This window comes from Seriola dumerili, unplaced genomic scaffold (assembly GCF_002260705.1).
Source record: "Seriola dumerili isolate Sdu_G_001 unplaced genomic scaffold, Sdu_1.0 BDQW01000088.1, whole genome shotgun sequence".
Taxonomy (NCBI): Eukaryota; Metazoa; Chordata; class Actinopteri; order Carangiformes; family Carangidae; genus Seriola; species Seriola dumerili.
Window position 1 is genome coordinate 10,137,405 of NW_019174343.1, and position 25,092 is coordinate 10,162,496.

At 40.5% G+C, this 25,092-nt stretch overlaps 2 protein-coding genes across 4 annotated transcripts in view; one reads left to right on the forward strand and one right to left on the reverse strand.

Annotated features, from left to right (window-relative positions):
• Window positions 1-2,107, reverse strand: part of cast (calpastatin) — a 36,276-nt gene extending 34,169 nt beyond the window's left edge. The window contains exon 1 of one of the 2 annotated variants that reach the window (XM_022744911.1): window positions 1,960-2,107. In XM_022744911.1, the coding sequence (XP_022600632.1) occupies window positions 1,960-2,016 (57 nt within the window). In that variant the 5' untranslated portion in view covers window positions 2,017-2,107. Of the gene's footprint in view, window positions 1-1,238; window positions 1,350-1,959 lie in introns of those variants that run through there. The other variant, XM_022744914.1, reaches the window with a different exon arrangement.
• A 3,050-nt stretch (window positions 2,108-5,157) lies between these two features.
• pcsk1 (proprotein convertase subtilisin/kexin type 1) lies at window positions 5,158-24,153 on the forward strand. 2 transcript variants are annotated; one of them, XM_022745424.1, is made up of 15 exons: window positions 5,158-5,208; window positions 9,381-9,480; window positions 10,610-10,714; window positions 10,817-10,939; window positions 14,329-14,475; window positions 15,609-15,685; window positions 16,400-16,488; window positions 17,165-17,337; window positions 17,704-17,916; window positions 18,063-18,163; window positions 18,284-18,517; window positions 19,799-19,956; window positions 20,083-20,216; window positions 20,476-20,637; window positions 21,867-24,153. In XM_022745424.1, the coding sequence occupies exons 3-15, from the start codon at window positions 10,664-10,666 to the stop codon at window positions 22,314-22,316; spliced, it is 2,112 nt and encodes a 703-aa protein (XP_022601145.1). In that variant the 5' UTR covers window positions 5,158-5,208; window positions 9,381-9,480; window positions 10,610-10,663; the 3' UTR covers window positions 22,317-24,153. The 2 variants fall into 2 exon arrangements, with proteins under 2 accessions (XP_022601145.1, XP_022601144.1); XM_022745423.1 differs by lacking the exon at window positions 5,158-5,208 and having other exon boundaries at window positions 9,071-9,480.
• The last annotated feature ends 939 nt before the right edge of the window (window positions 24,154-25,092 follow it).

The window sequence follows — 25,092 nt, forward strand, 5'->3', positions numbered from 1 at the left end:
CAAACATTTTCTTATGAAAACTATGTAAAGTTATAAAGTTAGTGTTTGACATATATGGTAGAACCATATCTGCTTCATCAAGTCATTCCAAGGTTGAGAAATTGATGCATTTCATTTTATTACATAATATCAAGGGAGGGATTCTGTTGAAATGCAAGTAGATAGCGGTCGTTTCCAGTCCTTTCAGTTTCATCTGTTCAAAGTGAACTGGAGAACATTAAAACTGCAACTCACTGGGCACATTTAAGCCAAAATAAACTTTTGTTCAGTCCTGCACAGATACTGCCTGTGTGCAGAAAAACAAATCAATATTTTTCTCCTCAGGTTTCAGAGTGCGGGTATGAGACAGCTGGAGGAGGTGAAGGCTGCACCTTGCCTTAGTAGGACCTTGCAGTGCAATAGGCTGAAGACTTGCTACTGCTTTGGACATCAAGTCCAATGCAGCTGGGAAGCAGCTGCCCTTTTTTAGTACATGCACAAATAGAAACAGAAACACACACTAACCAGCTTGTTATTACAAGTGCAAAGGCTTTGAAGACTGAACAAGCTTTCGGCATTCAATTCAATGGAATGTCTGTACAGGATGCAGTAATTTCAACCTATTGTGTTGGTGGATTACTCATTTAACATCAGACGAAAAATGTTTCATGTACAAGCTATATCATCCTCTTGCCTTTCTTGCTTTTAACATGATTGTAAAAGTCTAATATCCCAAAATGAATTAAATAAAAATGATGTGGTCAAATTTATGTTAGTATTTCTTTCATATTTGTACAAGCAGTAATAACTGTATGCCTCTCAAATAATACACCTACATTATAAAAAACATTTAACACTGACTGAATTAAGTTGAAATGACTTGAAACAGGATACTGCAGTGTCCCTTACATCTGATCCTCACCTTGAGGACTAATTCAAAGCTGAGTGTGCATGTTGAAGTTTTTCTCAGTTCAAACACTCACACGCCCTCATACATAAATACTGTGTGTGACAGAATATGGGCGAAGCCCTTATAGTAATTTATTTCAAAAAAGATTCAGCTATCTGCAGCTTATGCCAAGTTTTAAGACCATTCAGTATAGCTCACACATTCAGACTAGTTGTGCTGGTTCCTGCAATAAAAGCAGAGCTAAAGCGTCTCTACAGCTGCCAAGATTGACTTAAGAGTTGACAAAGTGTATCGCCAGAGGATCCAACTGAAGAGAGGGGAGGTGAAAAGTAACAAATGATGTACTCACAAGACTCATCCAGTATGCTGCATACGCCATGAGGGAACAGGAGCAGAGAACACTGGCCTGAAATCAAAAGTCCACAGTGCACTGCTACTCTCTCCTGTCCTCACCACAAGATCTTTGCTCTCATGCCTCCCCAAACACTGATGTGCCACTCCCCTCACACTTCAGTAATTATCACACAAAGATCTCTGTGCTGTAGTCTTACAGAAAAAAAATCACCCTTTTCCAGTGGAATCACTGGCTCTTCCGCTTTAAAACTGTAGTATACCACCCCTACAGTACACACACACACACACACACACACACACACACACACACACACACACACAACACACAACACACAACACACAACACACAACACACACAGAGTTTTCCAAAGAAGGAACTTGACAAACCACAATTGTGAATGTTCCCAGCTAACCCGCGCGCTGATGCGGGTTAGGTTGATGATGACGCCCTTCAGCCTTTCACTGGCAACAACTGTTTATTGACTGAATTATAGACAAGGTTGATCGATACAACGCTATGCAACATATCTGACTTCATTGCCTCTAAGCACAAACATCCTGCGCGGCCGTACAGCAATATAAGTCACATACAAAATACGCATAGAAATTTCTTCTGACTGTGGTTGCAGGTCTTATTACAATTTTAAACATATTCTACCGGATGTACGACCCAGTTCCCCGTATGCCCACGATGCAACAGAAAAAAGAAAACTTACCTCTTTTGTCTCCTTTGTGTTTTTATGGTGTCCATGGCTTCTCTTCTTATGTGGCATCTTTAAAACACGGATCGATGAACATTCACTGTTGCCTGTGCGCCCTCAATCGTCTGTTGGAAATCAAAGTCAAAACCAGGTTGATCTGCCCCTTGGAGTAAAACACGCTGCCCCTCCCGTAGAGAAAACTTTCGACTTTGATGACTGATGGAAATAGTTGGGAAAGCAAAATGTTTTAGCAGTATGTGCGTGTGCGTGCGTGTGTATGTGTATGTGTATGTATTTAAGATGGAGTTGCAGCAAGTAAGGTCTTGTACTTCTATCAGCCAGATCCCTCATTACAATGTGATGTTCATTACAGGCTCCAGACATTGTAAGTTACTAAAACACACATCTGCCCCCACTTTCATCATATGAACAATAAGAGGAAACATTGGCCAGTGTGAAATAGTTCCATATAAACCACACAGACTGTGTGTTTCAGTGAAGACTAGATATCTGATAGTGTATTTGAGCTTGAAACAGACATGTAACACATGTCTTAAGCACGAGGAACTAACTCAAAGTCTGGAGTTTTGGCATGATAGGACACACCCCACATCCCAGGGAAGAGTTGACTCACCGCTGATGTTATCCTTTTCCTCTGTGAGCCGGCACCTTCATGAGGTACAACGCTGTCCCCTGGTGGATAAAACATGGACTGTCTGAGTAAACACAAAGACACAGCTGCCCTGAAATAACTGGAGGGAAAGACATCAATCATTCAGGCTTCGGGAAAACCAAGTAAGGGCAGACAGTTGAAAAAGTTGTTATAAAGTATCTTTGGTAAGGATTATCCAGAAGGCCGCCGCGGCCTCCGACCTCTGGGGGGCCTACAAACCCCCACCAGTTGCGGCCTCATCCTGCCATTTTTTTCCCTTTTGATCAAATCAAATACATCACTCTAGCGTGCATAGGTTGAAGTACGAGCCAATGAATGTAGTTACTTTAAAAGTATTTCAAAATACTATGATCGGTTTGCTAGCTGTGTATGATGACGAGTCAGGTCAGAGGTCAGAGGTCAGGTGGTGACCGTGCGAATTTAGCGGCAAAGCTAGTTGGTCCTGAAAGAGCTTCTTAAAACTTAATGGGAAACAAAGGTTGGAGCGGTGGAACAGCAAGGGGAAAGGCGAAAAAAGAAAAGGATACCAGAGAAACTGAAATTCAGACAAACACAACATCTATATTGACTTCTTTTTAAAGTTGGCTACTCGGCTTGCTAGCATTAGCAAAGAGCCTGGAGAGGACGATGCTAACGTCGCAGAGGAGGAGGACAGTAACGCGGCAGCTGACACCAGAGGTCTGTATTATGGAGCAGGATTTGAGGCTAGTGAGATAACTTCAGGTTTATCTCTCAGTTTTCAGTCCTACGAGGGTGGTTCACTTGTTACCGGGGTAAATCACCATGGTAACTCCTAACTCCGGCGCAGGTTTACTTCAGAGGATCAGATCATCAGTCAACAGCCCAACTACTGACCAATCAGATACCTGGAAAAAAGGGAGTCATCATTCCTACAGGATCCCGACGGGAACAAAAGAGTTTACAATTAAGTGATAGGGCTATATGGCTTCTAACAGAGCAGGGTTTATCACACTATACAAATTCATAGTAACTATTATACATTAATTTAAACTTCACAAAGATTCTTTAATCTCAATAGGTTTCCTGACAGTGTCGATGCTTTTACTCTGTTCTTCCATCACTGCAGCTCAGAATAACTTGAGGATACTTTATGAAAATAATTGTAAATAAAAACCCTCTGATGTATTTGTTTACTAAAATGTTGAATATTTCCATGATTTCTAGATGAATATTTCAGTCAGATTGACCTCATCAGACATGAGCCACTTCTCTCCTTTCTGCCTCGGCAGCAGAACCAGTCTGACAATACTTTAACTGTTTTATTTGCATCACATTTTCATAACAGTTTGTTCATCATCAGGCAAAAGAGCCAAAATACTCAGTAAAAAACTAATAATTCATGCACTTATTCAGTATATCCTTAGTATGACTTTAATAATTGGAAATTATTTCCAGTGTTTCTTTTTCTTTCTAGTCATGTGATAATATTGTTTACATTTCATCCTTGATGAATATGACTTAAAAAAAAACACTTTGTGATGTGTTTTTACACTTAACTGACATTTTACAGACCAAACAATGAATCAAAAGCTTAATGAGATAATCAGCTGACTCAAAAAAAAGAAAAAGAAATGTTAGCTGCATCCCATTTTGTAGTCATGTGTGCAGTGTAATATTTTATAGATGCTGCAGAAATATTTCTGTCTGCTTTAGTCTGATGACTGATGTCCATAATAACTAATAATGATGATGAGAAACTGACACATTATGCCAAAAAGTGCCAGGTAACAGTAGGTTAAGGGATGGGAAGGTAAAGATAAAATTCCCATCTATGCAACAGTCTGAGTGCAAATAATCTACTGAAGTCTAAATTTAACTAAGCATTAATTTATTTTGGAGTAAATTTAACCTGCAGTGGCCTGATATATTTTAGTACTTTCTTGGAGTCATGAGCCTGAAAAATTTTTTCTAGTCATGCACTTTACTATTGCACTTCTTTTCTTTTCTTATAAATATTAAATAATATATGTTTATGTTTTAATAAACACCATTCTTGAACTCTGTATTTTTGCTTTTTTTGATGCAGTGATGTGATACAATGCATATTTAACCCCATTTGTGCCTTTTTTCTTTTTCTTCTTCTGACGATGCAATGTTAATGTGAACAGCTTTAAACAGTGTTATATCTCTGTAATTTGTGCAGAAAGATTAACACATTTTGCATAAAGACAAACGTTGTGTTTGGAACAACAACACTGATTTGAATGACATTATAAAGCTCTCATTGCAGGTCAACAAATAGAAAACTTTTAACTTTTAAACTTTTAATACAAAAACAAAATTAATTCATCACTGACACACATTTCCTGTCTAATCTGCCTTTCCCCTAATCATTTATCTCTGTTGGTGAATACAGGTGGTCATGATGTCAGTTATCCTGGGTGGAGGAAGTGACGAGTTGCCACAGTGTCCATCCACTCTGATGCTGTTCAGAGACAAAGTGCATGTGACCTTCACACTTCCTGATAACACCCCACATCACTGAGCAGTTTCCCCGGTCTATCACCTGCAAAGTGATGCCAATCTGAGTGACACGGGAGCAACATTTTCGCAGCATCCTCTGATAACAGGTGACATTTGTACAACGTTGCTTGAGCTTTGGTGACATGAATGAATGAAACAGATTCTTAACCTTTGCTGTTCTTTCCCAGTATTACTTATATTTTCAATGACTGACTCATTCATACAGTGAGATATTCTACAGACAATGTAGTGTTGTCGACTGAATTAGCTTCTGTTGTAGGACTTCTTAATGACTGCTGATTTTGGGCATCAACACATCACCACATCACACACATCTGAGCGTCAGTGCATTAGTTTCCCATATATATTCCCATATAGATTTAAGATTTTAAAATATTACTACTTTTTTGTAAGATTTTATTTAGATTTCTCCATACAATTTACACTTCACTCATTAACAAAACAAAACGAAGACCATCTTAACAGTAAGGCTAAACAAAACAAGAGGACAAATCAAAACAAATGAAAATAAGATAAAAGACAACATAACATACAACATTTGCTCCACACATCAAACAAACAAGCTCAGCCTCAGTATCTTCATATATGATCAACTTTAACAAAATATGGTAAATATACATAAACATCCACAAACATCATATATAATAGTAATAACATACCACTCCTCTTTATTGAGTCCCCATCTTCATCATCACTATTCTATAAATTTTATTTAACAGCAACTCTTGTTTATGAAGATGGCAGACAGAGGGGGTTGGTGAGGCCATCATGTATCCTTGCTGAGAGTCACAGGCTACAGATTTCTCAGGGTGGGTGAATGACATGAGAGTATATCCATCCTGTTCACTGGCATCATGTGTCTCTTTTACTTCACAATGGTGTGTTTCTTTATCAAATTATACGACAGTGTAATGCTGCTTGACAGGATTCAGTTTAATAAACTTAGATTTTTAATATGATTTAAATATTCGTTTATTTAAACGTCTTTTCTTTACACTGATTTTATGTTTTTAAATGCGCTATGTCTTGAAAATCTACAACATAAGCACAAACCCAAGTAATAACTTATCAGTGAAAAATGCCCCAAAAATCTATGTAATACTGAACAACAAATGTGAGATCCGAGATCAACAGGAAGTGCGCCCTGAGTCTTCGCATCCATTTGCCACACCTAATTGATCTTGGTTGCATTAGTGTCTGTTGAGGTGGCTCACAGTCACTTTGGCTTTACCTGCGTCATCCTCCAGCTAAAAGCAGGGGCTTTCCTTCACTGTCTGTCTCTGGAGCTGGAAAAATAATTAGCTGACGATACAGAGTACCTCTGACCTCATTTGACGAAACTCAATGGTGTGTGTTGGTTTTGTGCGCTGGTGTGTGCGTGTGTTCTCTCAGTGGAGTAAGGAAGGACCGGATGAGTGATCTCAGGCCACTATAGTGAAATACACACCCACACAGCACAGAGATGAGGACAAAGGATGTTGAGAATCAATGAAAACAAAGTCAAGGATTCAGTGCTCTGTAATGAAACTGTGATCTTCTGAATCGAACTGTCCATGTTGCTGATATTTCTGTGGCTCTTCAGCTGTGTGTCTCCGTGCTGCTGAGCTTTGGTTAGAGCAAACAGCTGTTGCTAGGTAAAGATGGATTATACGGCAGATCAGTTGCAGACCTGTTTGCACATGGCCAGATGAACAAAGGTATCAGCCATCATCAGTTCTGACAAGTTTAACTCGCTGTGATTAACAAGCCCACTCTATTTTGAGACAAACATTGTACATCTGAATAAATGCGTATTGTATAATAGTGCTCTTCTTGTCATGTTTGTTTGCTCTTAATTCATACAGTTTGTCCTACATGAACTGCCCCCACACAACCTCCATTGTGCCCAGGAGGAAAAAATAACACCCTCACTTACAACATCTTTATCTCTGGATCATTATCATTATTCACCAGCATGTGTTCAAACATAATAACAAAAAATACAAGTCTAATTTTATAAAACTGGTAAATTAATTTCCCTTGTAAATCCACCAGTCCTGGTGTTGTTTAAGTAAATGTCAATGGCTCTGTGGTCATCATTGTTACTACTTTAGTCTGGAGTCTGGTTTTAAATTCATCCAGGAAACAGTGCAGTTTAAAGGAGCTGTACATCAGTTTGGTAACAGTCTGGAAGAGACCAATATCATGATCCACAACACACAGTGCTGTATGATCCCTTCTTTAAAAACTGTGTGTTAGATAAACCTTTTTTTTTAGCACAGCAACTTTATGATTGATGTGTAACTATCTTGTCTGCAAATTTGCAATATATTTATTTATATGTTTTCAAAATTTTAATAATTTTGTATTCATGTATTCACATATATCAGATAGATCTTATAATGTGAATAGTGAATGTAAAGAAATTGCCTGTACTAAATGTAGGTCCTATCTTTTTGTAAAGATACATTATATCTTATTACCATACTTGCCTGCATGCATTATATTTGAGTTGATTCTCTTAACCTTTATTTCCTCTGATTTAAATAATGGAAACATTTGTACCATTTCAACACGTTGTGTAAAAGGAACAACAGATGTTGCATGTCTCAGTACGAGAACTATGAATTTAGCTGCCAACTTTACAGTAGTGATCAACATTTTATGAGGCTATATAATCATTTGAATAAGACATACCAAAGTGGAAAATCTTTGCCACTACAGTGCTGCTATACAATATATTTCTACATTACTACATTTCACTGGAAGCACTGCCTTCGATTCTCAGCATTTATCTGCCAGAGTAACTAGTTACTGCACAGATTAAAGGACAGATCACATTTTTTGTTTTAAGTCCATCTTTCATCACCGAAAAAGGCTTTGCTTGCTGTAATTATTCTTCCAGTTCATACCGGCACTGAAGAGCTCATTTCTTAAAGCAGTTTCAGTGTAAGGGACGGGTTGACAAAATCCACAGTCCTTGTTCTGTGTGATAACAGTCTACACTTAATCCAAGCTGACATGAGGCTTCAGCTGTCAGACTCCAAATGAATATCTTCCAAAGTTAGTCTGCACCAAGCAAAACCTGCTTCCGTGTTCATAAGGGCACCTGCCTATTGTTCTGAGACTTTAATAATTGTGAGCCTATCCGTTCATATAATCATTTCAACTATGTTGCATTATTATTGCTTAAACGATCCAGTGGCCATTTATACATTATATAATAATTTCACATTAAGAGGTACCATCCAGCGCGATAGGCCATTTTATTTCTGGAACAGAACACTGTCTTATGATTTGCACAGTTACAGCTGGTGAACATGTGTTGTTTGTTACAGTAGCGTCCTCAGCAGCTGGAGAGGCACATCCCTGTGTTTGGCGTGGAGCTGTCCACGGTGCTGAAGCCCCTCTCTCTCTTTCGCTCTCTCGTGGTGACGTGACCACAGCCTGACAGAGAGAGGAGTGTTTTATCGATATCGACAACAGATTCCTTCTCTATTGATAACCTTAAAAGCATAAACCTGCTTTGGTGAAACATGATAATGTCATCCGGATCGTCTCACGCTGATTAACAGTGAATGAGAAAGATGCTGCACGACATCCGCCTCTTAATGGTACATAAGTATTGTTAGTATATGCAGTCTTATAGATTCATATAGCTTTTATTATAGATGTATACATTAGTATATATGTCTTCCCCTTGTCTCCTCTTCCTCCCCTCCTCCTCTTCCTCCAGGGACAAACAGTGGGATATTTTTAGTCTTATCTCTCCCCTCCTCCTCCCGTTTAGACTTTCTCCTACAGGGACTCGAACTCAACATCTTACCAAAGGTAGACGCAAAAATGACGTCAGAGCACCCGTAATTTGACGTGTAGCACCGCCCCCCTGCCCCCCACCTCCCCAAACACACACACACACACAAACACACGCACACTAACACGCACACACACACAAACACAGCGCACAAACCAGCCCTCCCAATCACCAGTATTTCCTCTCCTTGTCGGACAAATACCGCGCAGTTTCACGTTCCCTCCATCTCAGCCAGCTGTTTCTTCTAGAGGAATAAACAAGGGCATTTCTTTATTACCACCACACAACATTTGTATATCTTGGAGTTTTGGCTGCTTATACGTATTTGTATATAGGTTATATATATTTTTCCTCATCTGGTTGAATTTCCTCTGAGATGGAAGTGAGATGTCGTCCAACGGTGATGTGTTGTGTTCTTGCCATCCTCTGCTCTGTGGTTCCCCGGTCGCTGGAGTCTCTTTACAGGGACAGGCAGTACCTGAACGAGTGGGCTGTGGAGATCCCAGGCGGACTGGCCGCTGCGGAGGCGATCGCCAGGGAGCTGGACTACGAACTGGTCCGACAGGTAGGCACCAACGCCCTGGAGCAAAACACCAGTTCAGACTAAAATTAAAAAAGAAAAACAAAAAAGAAGCTTCAAATTACTCTTAAACGAGGTGTGGGCTAGCAGCTTTAATAGATATCATTTATTTGGCTCCAATACAATCTCATTTTAATATCAAAGATATAATTTAAGAGCTACCAAACAGAGACCATAAAAGCCCAATGGACAATGGGATGTTAATTAAGCCTGCAGCCTACTGTATAAATTGTGGACTATGTTGTAACAGCAAACCAGGCAATAGCTGTTATCAGTTATTCTGCTGTGCTTGATAAGGCCATTAGACTGGAAACTCATTGCTTTTATGATAGCCCAAAAGCACACATTGCATTTTCAGCACCCAGCTAAATAAAATGAGGATTTTACTCAACCTGTGACTCATTGTTGTTTACACATTTCTGATAACAGAGTCCCAGGGGGACTCTGGTTGACTTTCATTTCATGGCTCAGTGTCTTTCCCCCTATGTGAGACTGACTGATGCTGTATTCTCCTGTATAAAAACATAAGGTCCAGTCTGACCAGTGCATTCATTCTTATGAAACCTGTAGCTGTGAGTGGCAGTGGCCAATGATTAACTGAGCTCTCAGGGGTCATGGATACTGAGACACAATGTATGAATTCTTTCCTCTCCTTCTTTATATTACATTACATTCATTTAGGAGACAGAGAAGTTTAACATACATTCAATCTCTTCGTCAACTATGGAATGGACAAACATTTTATGACTTTGCTCAAAGTATTTTGCCGTTAAACATCAGAAAAGTGGCATTAATGTGGATATTAAGCATATACACCTGTGGGGTCTGTACATTGTTTTTTGTTTGTTTTCCGCTATATATACATTACATATATATACGTTTATGTGCGTGAGTATATCACACCCCATATCAGAGACAAGATAAAGGGCAGAAATAGAGACGTAACACGACTGTTTTCATGTTACTTTCCCCAAAACTGAATTGCTGAGGCTTTAGCTGAGAGAAAATAGAGTTTTTAGACCTGCTCATCAGGGTTCAGCAGCCAGATGGCTGGTATTATGTAATTTCCTATAAACTATTCAGCCTGTCTCATGCTATGTTGTCCTCTGTGCAGATTGGGGCCCTGGAAGACCATTTCTTGTTCAAACACCGCAATCATCCTAGCAGAATGAAACGAAGTGCCAACCACATCACCAGGCAGCTGTCGGAGGATGATCGGGTGAGTGGTCTCCTTTAGCTATTATCTTGTCCTGGTCTGTGTCAGATCATCCAGATCATCTCATTTTAAAAGATGTAACTGACCAAATGTCTGCGTGTGTAGGTGCTGTGGGCAGAGCAGCAGTACGAGAAACGTCGCAACAAGCGAGCGTCCCTAGGGGGGTGCAGGGATTGCCCGGTGGATAAGCTGTTTGATGATCCCATGTGGAACCAGCAGTGGTACCTGGTGAGTCTCCAGTAAAGCTTGAACATCCCACAACAGTGAATTTAGCTTTTCTGGCTCAGCACCGGTTTTGAAAACACGATGAGATGTTCAACAAGTGACTTAACAATTCATTTATTTATGCTGTAAATATCTGAACACTGTGTCCCGGAGCTCCATAAACCACAGATGTAGGTCGATCTCCACACCCTGCTGGTCATATGTTGTGTTCTCTGTGTCTGATTGGGCCTTCTGTTTGCACGTAGCCGCTCTGATCTCCCCTGAGACGGACTGAGGCCCTGTGAGTGCTGGACAGCTCCACACTGTTGACCACTCTCTGTCCTGCGTCATGGAGTGTATGTGAGCAGTAGGTTATGGGTGTGTCAGAAAATCTGTACACATGCATGGCGGCATAAATGTAACTTGCAGGAGTGCAAAAAGATACCAACAACGAACACTCACTGCTTTCTCATAACCAAGAGAGAAAAAACATGAAAACAACAAGACAATAGAATGTTATCAAGCAGTTCTAACCAAAAGAGCCATTTGCTTAATTGGTAACACAGTCCATGTGGAGATGAGAGGGGTGGAGAGACTATAATCCAACAGGATGGAGAGTGGAGTAGAGTAGAGCACCGTGCATTAAGTCCCAATTTACCCTGAATGGGATGTTTTAGCCCATTGAGGCCAAGCAGCAGCAGAGAACAGTAGATTGTCACAGCTGTGCATCCCCTTCCAGATCCATTACTAACACATTCACTTTATCCTGACCGCAGCCTGACCCGGAAGGTGCCACTTTGAATGACATATTTGCTGATTTTGATCCATAAACTCAGAATAGACTCAGCCTCTGTCCCATTGACCACAACACAGACGGGGGGGGGGTATATATGGTAGTATAGATGCTGCTTATGTTAATTTATGTTCAAACCAGATCAAACCACCAAACACATTAAGCCACTAGTTACTCACTTTTTTTAAAATGTGAATCTTAACAGTTATTTTCTCTATTAATTGATTAATCATTTGGTCTATACAACATCAGAAAACAATTTTTTAAAAATTACCATTACAATTCAAAAAGTTGAAGGTGACGCCTTCATATTTAAACCAAAAGATGTTTTACTTACAGTCATATAAAACAGGAAGAAAATGCAAATCTAATCAAATCAGAAGCTGGAACAAGGATGTGTGTGACATTTTTGCTTTAAATTTGATTTGCGGATTAATTTTCTTGTTGAGCTATTTACCAATGAACAAACTGTTTCAGCTCTAAACTCTGTAATCAAATATAACTCTGACCATGCATAAGATGTTGCTGTAGTGTAAAAATTCAATGATGCATCTCAACCAACATGTAAATGACCATAAATGTAATTTAATTTCTAATCAAGCAAATTGAAATTTAAAAATAAAAAATTAAGACAAATAATGAAGAGACAGATATCACAACATATTCACCACAAGCTGTTAAACTTGGAAACAGATATGATCTCTGCTATTACACATCACCCGGAATTATGTTAGTTACCTTCATCAGTTATTAAACTGATCATGTTCGATAGTCACTGAACCATCTTCACCCTCATTCGTTTCTCGCTGCTTTACCAGAAAATGACGAAGTGTATGTGTGTTGCATCGGTTTATGTGTGCTTATCAGAGGGGGGGGGTTGGTTCTCTCAGCTTCCACTTCTCCGCACCTGCACTAACTGAATATGAGTCACATGCTTACGGGGAATAAGAAAACAAATTGAGGTGAATCATTTTTGCCGATCAGGGATGATGACACTAATGGAATTGGCCCCAAAGTGCCGCTCGGTATATTTCAGCATGAGGCCCATGTCTGTGTCACTGCAGTTCATCTGATGCATCGTGATTCACCCCCCCCCCCCCCCCATCCATTCAGAAAAGACAGAGCTAAGCATAAACAGGTAAAGCAGTGGAAATAAGAAGTGTTTCAGGTGTTTTTACATAAGCCACTATGCTATAATTCTTTTTTTTCTTTTTTTACCTCTCTAGTATTTGCAAATGAAGAAACTTATATGATAATGGATCTCAGAATGGAGAAATGGAAAGGGGTGGACATTGGCAGACCTGATGATTACTGGCATTAGTGAGGGTGGAGCTGTATGACTGTCGATGGGTCAGGGCCAATGTAATGGCAGAGAGGATGAGTGTCTTTATTTTTCAGGAGTGGGTGACTGCCTGATAATTTAATCAGGGAGTGACTCATACTTGTAGTATGCCTGCATGGCTGTGTGTGTGTGTGTGTGTGAGAGAGAGAGAGAGAGAGCGTGTATCCATGGCTGTGCAAGTGTCAGTCTGTATCATTTGTGCATGGAGGCATCTCTTTGTGTGCGTGTCCACTCACTTGTTTCATAAGCTACTGTGCGTATTTGCTGTTTACCATTAAGGTCTATGCGTGGCAGGCCACTGACAGCATCAACAAGTGAGTCAGTTGGTGTGACACCAAAAAAAAGCAAACTGTAGATATAGGCTGGAGTAAAAGTTTTGTGAGCAAATTGCTATTGAAACACATTGTGTCAACATGGGACATCTGCTGTGTATTTACTTTGAGATTTGAGTTGTGCTCACCGTCAGCTGGTGCTGGTACTGTCCAGAGAGAAGGAAAGTGATCCTAGTGAGAGGATGGGGGTGAAAACAGGGAATCAAAGTGGGAGCAGAAAAAAGCCAATACATCACAGGGATGAGTCACATCTTGGGGTGGCGTTCTGCAGTGTCTGTGCATAATGCGCAGAGAGCGAAAGAGCAAAGTGAATTCTTTTTTTAGTCTTAGCCGTCTCCAGCTCTGAATCATACTCTTCCCCAGGCAGGCAGGCAGGCATGGGCCCTGCTCACTCTCCCCCACTCCCTGCTGATTTTCCATTTAAAAAAAAAGGCCTGGCAACCCCCACACTGTGTAATATCACATAGCCTAGAGATGGATTTCTAAATAATCCGACAGGGTGGATTGAATGTGAGGTGACCCAGAAGAAAGGCAGCACATCTTTAGGTGCTGTAAGGCTTCTTGAGGGTTAAATTAATCAGTAGAGGTGCTGTATTGGACAACACTAAAGCCTGTGTCATTATGACGCTCTGGCATAATGTCTGCCCACAAGTGGCCATACTGTAGGAGTGGATTCAAGCCCTGACAAAGGCAGAGCCAACAATCCAGTAATGAATTTCTGTAAAGGTCATAGAAGAACAGGCAGACTCAGAGAGCTTGAAGAATCTACTTTGATAACACTCTAAGAGCCTGTTTAGATAAAGTGTCCATTTCAGTTAAGTATGAATCACAGATGTGTGTAATTTTGCAATCCTGAAAACAGTCAAATCAGGCAACACCAGCTCTACTTGTAACAGATGATACAAATTTTCACACCATAACAAACACCCCTGTCCTCATCTTCCAGCAAGACACCCGGACCTCCTCCTCGCTGCCCAAGCTGGACCTGCATGTGATCCCCGTGTGGCAGAAAGGCATCACAGGGAAAGGAGTGGTCATCACCGTTCTGGATGACGGGCTGGAGTGGAACCACACAGACATCTACTCCAACTACGTAAGACAGTGTTTCCATGGAGACAGCCTCCGTCGTCTGGCTCTGCCGTTGCCCTAGCAACGCTGCTGGTGACACCTTACAAGGCGCTTCATGAAGACAGTAATACGTCTTCTATATGACAATGTCTGCCTCTGAGGAGCTTTTGGGGTTTTAATCTGTGGATGTGAAACAGGCATTTCTCTCTAAACGGTGATGTTGATGTGAAGGACTATGTTCCCTGCATTTAGGGATGCAGAATTTGAAAATATTCCTACTTCCTCCAATAATGTTTTGACAGTCTGTATGTTGATGAAGATAACTGCAAGGAAAAGAAAGCAAGCATGACTGAATGGGAGCTCAATGAGGTTTCATTTTTGGCGCAGTTACTCCTGTTGACAGGAACTCTAAAAGCCTTTAAAAGCCCCATCTGTGGTTTGGTTTCAAACAGTGCTGTCACTCTCAGAAGCCACACCAGTGCATGGAACGAAAGAGAAAGAGCGGGACTGAGGGAGGGAGAGAAAGAAATGATGTATGACAACAGGGCTGATGGAAACAACTCCCACTGTAATTAAGTTAACACAGATTAATCAAAGAGGCTCAATCAGCCGAGACACTCATCCTTAACAATCAAGGCATATGAGTGGGCCGCATTTGCATAACTTAATAGCAGTAATTGTAAAATGACAGGCACAGGCATCTGATTTAAATCGGATATTAAATGTGTTGCTGAGAGGAAGCTTTAAAAAATAACTAATCGTCATAATTTCCTGTTTAATAAGAATATAATTTGTGCATTTTATAAAATTTTCAATCACAGAGGAGTGACAGGAAAGACAAAAAGCAGCATTTAAACTCTGCAGTTTGTTGTGCCATGACACAACCCTCATGGAAAAAAACAGCATCTTCAAGAAATCTGAATGTTTCCTCAGATAGCTGTTGCCAAGCGTTCCTTCATCCTCAGGGTCATCCAATATTTTTTGTTTTAATATTTGTTCACATCAGTCTCGCTCTCTCCTTGTCACCAATCATAGACTGTATGTCTCCATGACAGCAGATTGGCCCTGACAGGTTTTCATCACTGACGTTACACTGACGTCACCCCAGCTTTTGAAAAAAGAGAATCGCTGATCATTTTCTGTCTGTTGTTTTTAAAGGATGCAGCAGCCAGCTACGATTTCAACGACAATGACCCAGACCCCTTCCCCAGATATGATTCCACTAATGAAAACAAGTAAGTCAACCCTCCTTTGATATGACACTAGAACAAATCTGCCCTTAGTTAGAAACCATGAAACCATGGACATATGGCTTCAGAGAACTGTTCTCATAGGAATGTGGTTAACGAGGCTTTGTTGCTTGGGCTTGGTTATTTCAGGTTGTATTCTTATATAATATTAGATAAGCATTAAGTAGAAGCAAGGATTTGTTGAACAAGGTAAAAGCAGACGCTGCCAAAGAATGGGAAAACACTTATTTCACTGTATTCAATTTACTTCCTCTCCTGTTTTTCCTCTCCATACCTGACTTCAATGGCTTCCCGTGTGCCAGCTGTCTTACACACACACACAAACACACACTCCTCTCCGCCAACAACCCTGTGCTCTTTTGTTATCAGAATACTCCACAGTTCAAAGCGTATTCTCGCAGATGAATAATTGCAGAGTCATACAACCAGAGGACCTCCTTTGTCAGATGACGCAAATGACCCCATCCTCACCATTATTAGTATTTTCTGCTCTGCTTCTGAGAGAAGTTTCATAACCAAACAATATACGTAGTAGCCTCTGAATCAACCAACACAATGCAGTGAAATTCCTGCCGAAAGCAGCCTGTGATAAACAACAGTTTGGCATTTGCTGTTGTAAATTTTAAAATTGTAAAATTTTACAAAAACACAAGTGAATGTTTCAGCTAAATGTGTATTACATATGTTGTTTCTTCTCAGGCATGGGACCAGGTGTGCTGGAGAGATCGCTATGCAGGCAGACAACAATAAGTGTGGGGTTGGAGTGGCATACAACTCCAAGGTTGGAGGTAAAACCTTTTATTTATTAAATATATATGTGTCATACTGCCCCACACAACATGGTGCCTTCATCTGTGACTGTGTGCACGTTGTAAATATTAAAATAGAGACTTGATTGAGACTGAAATCGAGACTGATAGATTTGATATGTTATTCTTAAAGCATCTACCACACATGGTAGTTAAATTGTGCATTAATTGACAACATCACTTTGCTTTTAGATACTATGGCTGCACAAACATGCATTTTTATTTATTTTATTTATAGCCAGCAGAGAGTGACGATTTCCTAATGGAGACTTGATTTTTACACCAGATGGTTGCATAATGTCACTCTCCAAAATTGCTCAGCTCCAATCCAGCAAAACAATGGTTTGCTTATTAGGGCCGCAGCATCTGAAGGCCCAGGGTGGGCAGCTGGTTCTTACAGTGCTGTGGAGGAACCTGAATCTTAAAATTTACTGTCCTGGCAGCAAAACATTCTTAACATATAAATGAAGTAAAGGGCTTTAATAAATGTTCTTTCTTTCTAATATTTGATTTATTCAACGATGGAGTAAATTGTAACATTTGATATCTTCTTTATTTCCACCCTTCAGAATAGCCATGAATTGTCACTATATGAATTTATGTCAGTAAATGCAGAGCAATGAAGCTCTGTGCTAAAAATTCTCCCCCTGCTCAGGGATTCGTATGCTGGATGGGATTGTGACCGATGCCATTGAAGCCAGTTCTATCGGGTTCAATCCAAACCATGTGCACATCTACAGCGCCAGCTGGGGACCCAACGATGATGGCAAGACAGTGGAAGGCCCTGGCCGCCTGGCCCAGAAGGCTTTTGAGTACGGCATCCAGAAGGTAAATGATAAGACAGGAAGTTTCCACTCACAGTCTGTTGGTGTGATCTCAGACTGAGGTTCCTAATGGGAGCTATTATCTGCAGCAGTGATGGGAATCAGATAGAACAGAATCAATAAGGACAATGTGGTCTGCTGCGAGGAATAAAGCTTCTAATGACACAATGCCATCTGGATTTACATTACATAAGAAAAGATTTATATTGGGCAGTGTCTTATTCATGTCAGAATAGGTTAAAATTCTTATCATTTCTGCACTAAATTGTAAGACTCTTGTAGATAAAATGTGTCGGCAGTGTAAGCAACAAGGCCATATCTGATAGCACAACACATCGAGCATTTCTTTTCTCCGTCATGCCTTCTGCAGGGCCGCAGTGGGAAAGGCTCTATCTTTGTTTGGGCATCAGGTAATGGGGGCCGTCAGGGCGATAACTGTGACTGTGACGGCTACACAGACAGCATCTACACTATCTCAATCAGCAGTGCCTCCCAGCAGGGCTTGTCCCCTTGGTACGCTGAGAAGTGCTCCTCCACTCTGGCTACAGCGTACAGCAGTGGAGACTACACCGACCAGAGGATTGTAAGTGACTACACTTGTTCTGTGTTGTGTTACGTTATGTTACATTAAATCTTTTTAAGTCATGGTAGTTTTGTTAAAGGGATAACTGAAAGTCATATCAATCTATGAATTTTTTTTACATGCTCTTTTTGTCTGCTTGTTTTCAGACGAGTGCTGATCTGCACAATGAGTGCACTCAGACTCACACTGGAACATCGGCCTCTGCCCCGCTGGCTGCTGGGATATTTGCCCTGGCTCTGGAGCAAAAGTATGCAATACTGATATAAATATTTTGATGTGATGTGATGTTTTGATATACTTTACACTTTTATTTAAGTGTCAGTAAATACTCACTGGTCTTCCTCCCTGTCTACCTTCCCTGCGTTAGCCCGGATCTAACCTGGAGAGACCTGCAGCACATCGTAGTGTGGACCTCTGAGTTTGATCCTTTGGCCAATAATCCAGGCTGGAAAAGGAACGGAGCAGGACTGATGGTCAACAGCCGCTTCGGCTTTGGCCTTCTGAATGCGAAAGCCCTGGTGGACCTTGCTGACCCGGCCACCTGGAAGCATGTGCCTGAAAAGAAGCAATGTATCGTCAGGGATGATTCTTTCCAGCCAAGGTCTCTCTATCTCTCATCTACTTTTGTTTTTTGTTTAGAAGGTTTCCTCTGTAGTTTCTGTTTTTGCTTTGCTTTGCCAACGGCCCAGGATTTGTGGCCGCTGTTTCAAAAAAAAAAAAAAAAAAAAAGATATATCATGTGTGCACATTTAGCTAATTCATATACGGGATTGTAACTGCTGTACTTTGTCATGGTGAAGTTTGTCATCCAGTGCAATCAATGTCACTGACTGCATGACATTTTGGCCATGTATCTCATTCAAGAGAGAAAGAGGGAGAGAGACTCACTTGCTGTTGTCCTGACATTTACGGTCCAACAAAGCAAACAGATAAAACCATCTGCATTATTAAAGACGCATCTGCTGGTTTATTCGAGACAATAACAAGTCTTAAGCTCGGGAGGGCTTTCAGTGCCATGAAAATGAATCGAAATGAATCAGAAGGAGGTTTTTTTTTTTCTTGTTCATGATGGCAGCTTCAATCACTTAAATTTGAGGTCAGCCGTCAACAATCTTCACTTTTTGATAATTACTAATTGCTAAACAGTCGGATCAAAATCCAAATGGAAATCTGCCAAGCATGGGCTGAAACTCAGAGGAAGGAATACCTCCAGCTGCTTCCTAACCAGATGTTTTGTTTGTGTTCCTTTTTGGATTATCAGCCCAAGAAAATTGAGGGCTAAATCTTAGCGGCTATACTTTGAACTTGAAAAACCCCTTTGACTTCATATTGTACCACCAACAGCTGCTAAGGCCAACCGAGCTCTGAGTTCTTTAAGTGTCCATTTTGTAATTTGCTTTGGATTATAAGACTCAATTGCACTGACACCCAGTTTCCCCATTACCTTGCTACATCCCTGTTTAATCCCGAGGATTTGGCTCTACTTTTCCGTCAATGCTTAGTGGTCTACAAACCCCCTCCAGCTTTATGCCAGCTTGAACACAGAAATCCTTTCATTCATGTCTGTGAGAGATGGGGATTAACTGTTTTTGCAAATGAGTGACCAAAGGCATCCAAATCGGTCTATGCACCTTATGTATGCGTGTGAGGTACTTAATATTCCCCAGATTTGGGATTGTTGTGGAATTTTCACCGAATGATATGTAATGCATGCAGTATGTGGAGCCATGTTACGTGTTTTTTCCTACCTGCTGCAGTTTCCCAGACCTACGTACAGTAATGACAACATGTCCGGGAACCACATCACACATATGATCAACTTCTGTTGTCATGGAGAGCTGTTTGTGTGTCTCATTCCCTGCTATTTTAATGCATCCCACAGGGAGCTGAAGGCAGCAGGGGAGATCACTATAGAGATTCCAACCAAAGCCTGTGCGGGGCAGGAGAACACAGTCCGCTCATTGGAGCATGTGCAGGTGGAGGCCAGCATTGAATACACCAGGAGAGGAGATCTGCACATCACACTCACCTCCCCAGCTGGTTAGAGACAAACACACACACACACACACACACACACACACACACACACACAAACGCACATATATGAGTGCAATAACAAAGCACTAAATTGATCCATCCCTTTGGACATGTCTGATTCTCCCTCAGGTACCAGTACAGTGCTGCTGGCTGAGCGAGAGCGGGACACGTCTTCTAACGGCTTCAGAAACTGGGACTTCATGTCTGTCCATACGTGGGGAGAAGACCCAGCTGGTACATGGACGCTAAAGATCACAGACACTGTGAGTTACACGTATATTTGAGAGACGAAACACCTTTTTCTCAACTGTAATGTGAAATTAGCCTCACGTTTCTACATCCAGTTGAAGCCAGAATTTCACTTTTACATACGAGAAGCAGTGAGGAACATCTGAATTAAGTTGTTAAATACACAAAAGCATTAAAAGCATATAAAAAATGTCAAGCCTATAGTAATACCTGCATTCCAGTATTACTACAATCAACATGCTGAGCTTTGAACAACATTATTTCCTCCCACAGTCAGGCCGTATGGAGAACGAGGGTCGGATTTTGAGTTGGAAGCTGATTCTTCACGGAACATCGGAGAAGCCAGAGCACATGAAGAAACCTAGAGTGTACATTCCCTACAACGCTGTGCAGAACGACAGGCGCGGTGTAGAACATATGGATGACATGATGGAGGTGAGTACAAAGCTACAGGTGAATATCTGCAAAGAAACAATGGTTTGGATGCTAGAGGAAAGGGATGAGTATGAGTATTAGGCCCGTAACTTACTCTTGGTAACACAAAGCAAAGCTCAGTGAGGGGACATAAAAGTGTCAGAGCTGACACAGTCGTTAAAAATACAAACCTCAAGTGAAATGCTGAAAACATGATGAATTAAATGATGAAGAGAAAGAGTTGAGACATGACATGGACCTTGTTTGGGTCTTGTCTGTGACAAATGATCAGCATGTAGCCACCCAGTGTCCTTACAAATCAGTACAAACATTATTATGTCACAGAAATTTACAATCCAATCCAATACAGAGCAGTTTTATTGGATTATTGGTACTATAGTACAGTGCAGTGTATAGTACATTTATGCAGTGAAATACTGCCCATTGTTTTCTCTTCTGTACTCCAGCTCATTGGTTTTAAAATAAAACAATGACTAACGGCAAAAGGAACAGTTTGACATTTTGGGAAATATGCTTACTGACTTTCTTTCAAAGAATTAGATGAGATGAGATTGATACCACTTATTTCTTTTTGCTAAATATAAGATACACTATGTTCAACTGCCAGTTATCTTAGTTTAGCATAAAGACTGGAAACAGGGGGATAACAGTTAGCCTGTCTCTGTCTGAAGGTAACAACATCTGCATCTATAAAGCTCACTACTGAACATGTTTGTATAATCTTTACAAAAACTGAAGTGTTTACGATGAGTTTGTGTAGTTCTAGAGCAGGGAGCTCCTGGTTGTCAAGGTTGTCAAGCTAACTGGCTGCTGCCTTCAGCTACATATTGAATAAACAAATATGAAAGTGGTGCCAATCTTCTCATCTAACACTAGGCAAGAAAGTGAATAAGCACATTCCCAAAAGTATTCTTGTGATTTACACATTTCAGTGTAAATTTGAGTGTTTACGTCCACATTTAAAACTTTAGTCCTGACAATTTTAGCACAGTGCAAGGACAATGACAGTCCATGTTTTATTTCAGATCCATTATTTTGGAGTACAAGTACTTGAGACCTGCATTTTTTTTTAAATTCATATTATGAAACTGTACTGTATAATCTCTCCTCGAACCAATCGAAATAGAGCACCATTTTGTTGTCTATATTCAGAAGCACACTCTGAGCATCATTGTTGTTTGTGTCACGGACCAATAACATATCTCCTCTCTGTCTGTCTGCTGATTCAGGAGCCCACAGAGGCCCGTCCACCTCCTAAGACAGAAACTGCACAAGCTTCTCCCTCTTCCAACCCAGAGAAGGTGCCCAAAAAGTTCTCAAATTCACCCTATTACCCCTCCCTGGCCCTGCTGCGTCTCCTGCAGACAGCCTTCAACAGGCAGACCCCAGCCCTGCAGCAGCCCCAGGCCGTAGCCAGGGCCTCCTCCTCCTCCTCCTCCTCCTCCTCCTTCTGGAGGAAGCAGCAGCAGGAACTGGACAGGAGCCGCTCTCCTCCCGCTACAAGACTTCCCCCTCAGAAGCTGTACCAGGCTCTGGACATGATCAACAAGTACAGGGGCCCGGAGGACAGCGTCTACAGTGACTACAGCGATGGCTTCTACGGCACCAAGCCATACAGGCACAGAGATGACCGACTGCTACAGGCCCTATTTGAAATGATAGATGATGACCGCAAGTGAAGGCGAGAGGAGAGGAGAGGAGAGGAGAGGAGAGGAGATATATATATATAAGATAAGGGGGTAGCATGGTTATGTGTTGGTTGGGGAGCAGAGGAACAAGGCGAAGAGAAGAGAGATAGTGGAGGGATGGGATGAGGCACGGGAGGAGTGGAGGAGAAGAGAAGAAAAGGAAAGAAAACTCTTCCACTCGGTTCTAGTTTTCCCCCAAAATGCTGCACATCGGATCTCTTCATCGCCAATCACCATTCATTAATTATTCCTTTCACTCTGTCATGGGAAATTGACACAGTTCACATATGAGTCAAAAACATGGACTTGTTTAGAGCCTCTCTGGTACATCCTGTATGTCCATGTAGTGAAAGCAAAGCATTTCAACTGTAACAAAAGGAGGGGAAAGCCTTGTCTCTCTTCTCTTCAATGCCTGCTCACGCATGCCACCTTTAGAATATAACTTTTGTATTAGTATCTATATATTATCTATATATTATACAAAGACAATGATTGTAATATGGTTTTGAAAACACTTGACATCTAAAATCTTCACTTTCAAAAGTCCATTTTCTATTTATACTTTTGCATTTTTCATATGTCCTTCGTCTTTTTCTTTTTTTTTCAATATGTTTCACACTAATACATATGTCATCTACTTACTTTATTCTCTTTAGAAGACAAATTGATTCTTAAAAAAATTGAAGTCATTAAATTAGAGTCAGCATACATTCAAAACAAAACAAAATTTGAAATTGACCAGCTGTTTGAAAAGTTTAAACATGGTGACAAAAGATTTATTCTCAGGGTGTCAACAAAGCTCAAGAGAGTAAAAGAATTGTATTCTGGACTGTAAGTATTAAGAGAAATATATTTATTGTGACAGATTATTTAATATAAAAGTATGCAGATGAGACAGTACATTTGTACCAATACACTATTAAAAAGGAGAAAACAAAAAAACCTCAACTCTGCTGAGAAGGAGTGACAGAAGGAGCACAGTTGTCTTTCAGTTGGAGTAGAGATACATTCAAAGTGAAAAAAAAAAAATAACAGATGAATCTTCTTCTTGTGCAATTTGTTTAATTTTGTATAAGTACAATGCTGCATTAAATGAAATATTTTTCTAAGGATCCTCATAGTTTATGGAAATAATATATACAGTATCAAACCCTTGAACAGTTTATTTTCTCATGGCACAGTTCACTCAATAACAGCAAAGACAGTGTAGTTATCACGACTACCAATAAACACTGCCAAAATCTTTGCCGTCAAGAAGCTTCTGTGTATTCAGTGGCGAACATGTTGTTTGTTCATCACCTGTAATATGCCAACGACAAAGAGTTCCTCGAATCTTAAGACAGATTATTGCTTTATTATTTGCAGCTGAACCACTTCTCTGGTATTAATTTATTTGGTATTAAAGGACCTATCACAGGTGAACACGAACTGTAGTATGGGGGCTCTGCACTGCAATCTTCAAGCAGACTCATCTCGAACGCCTTAATATATGCTGTAATAAATGTGCGTACTCATCTCCACGTGGTGTAGATCAATTTACAGATGCTAGTCTTAAGTGTTGATGAAGCCTCTATGCAGAGTCTCTGTCCTCCAGCTCGGAACTGCCTGCCCCGCCTCTCTGCCAACAAGGTGACAGGAGAAAGAAGATGTTTGGGACAACGCTTTACATGCACCCTGTAATTTATCCATTCTTTAGAGTAGCCCGTGCTGTTTTCTTTTTGTATGTTTCGGACTGATGTTTTAGTCCAAAGTTGTTTACACAAACCAATATTATGTTGCAATTTCTGTATGGATGTATAAAAAAAAAATAATATGATTTATCGTAATAAACTGCAAAGTGACCTCTTGAGTCTGTTTGAGTCTCTGGCAGCATGCAGTGAATCTGAAAGTTGATAAAAGTATAAAAATAAAAATGCATAAAAAAAAGCCCGGAAACAGTGGTTGTACAACTTCTGTGTGTTCTGAAGTTCAAGCTGAGTGTCTGGGTGGATTGTCATGTATGGATATCCATGGTGCCCAGAGGATGAATTGTAATCACTTCGGTGATCCTTTAACTTTTCGTCCAGCGCCATCATCAAGTCCGAATTTTAACTTCTCCAAAACTTTGGCTTGTGACCTAATACCTGCAAAACCAATGACATTGCCATCAGCCTCAGCTGTACTTTGTATTTAGTAACATAACACCTGCTACTCATTAGTGTGTTAGCATTTTCATTAACATTTTGATAAATTATAACAAGTGTTCAATCATGATCTAGTCATCTGCATTAGTGCAGAAAATAATCATTTAAAATTGTCCAAAGCTAAAAAAAAATGTTTTAAATCTGCATTTTTTAATATGGCTTTATCATCAAACTCTAAATGAGACACACTTTTAATCCAGAGTTTTAACAGATGAAACACACTCAAATGCAGAAGCTTTATCTAGAGTTCAGTGATGACATGATAAAGATCCCTGTGAGTAAAAGCCCCTTAGACACTTTCTCTTTTGCCCATTCTTTCAATTTTCTCCTTGATAGTAATGGTACATAGACTCATTGCACTTTAAAATATGTTGGCATGCAGTGGCTTCCTCCATTGTGTTTCCTGTTAAATGCCACCACCTTGTGGATAGCAAGAGTACAACACCCTGCTGACGTGACCTGAGGTCTGGTTTAATAACTCTGTCTTTCTACCTCCTACTTACTCTCCTTTATGAAATGCTGGATTTTTAAACCAGCATTTTCTGTAAGGAGAAAGAATTTGACGTTCGCCAGAGACGTTTTTT

Bases quoted from the DNA above. Each gene is read 5' to 3' on its own strand.
- pcsk1 (XM_022745423.1), top strand. From the start codon at position 9,292: ATGGAAGTGAGATGTCGTCCAACGGTGATGTGTTGTGTTCTTGCCATC. The intron at 14,476-15,608 runs GTAAGACAGTGT...TTGTTTTTAAAG, and splicing joins CAGACATCTACTCCAACTAC to GATGCAGCAGCCAGCTACGA. The intron at 16,489-17,164 runs GTAAAACCTTTT...CCCCCTGCTCAG, and splicing joins ATACAACTCCAAGGTTGGAG to GGATTCGTATGCTGGATGGG.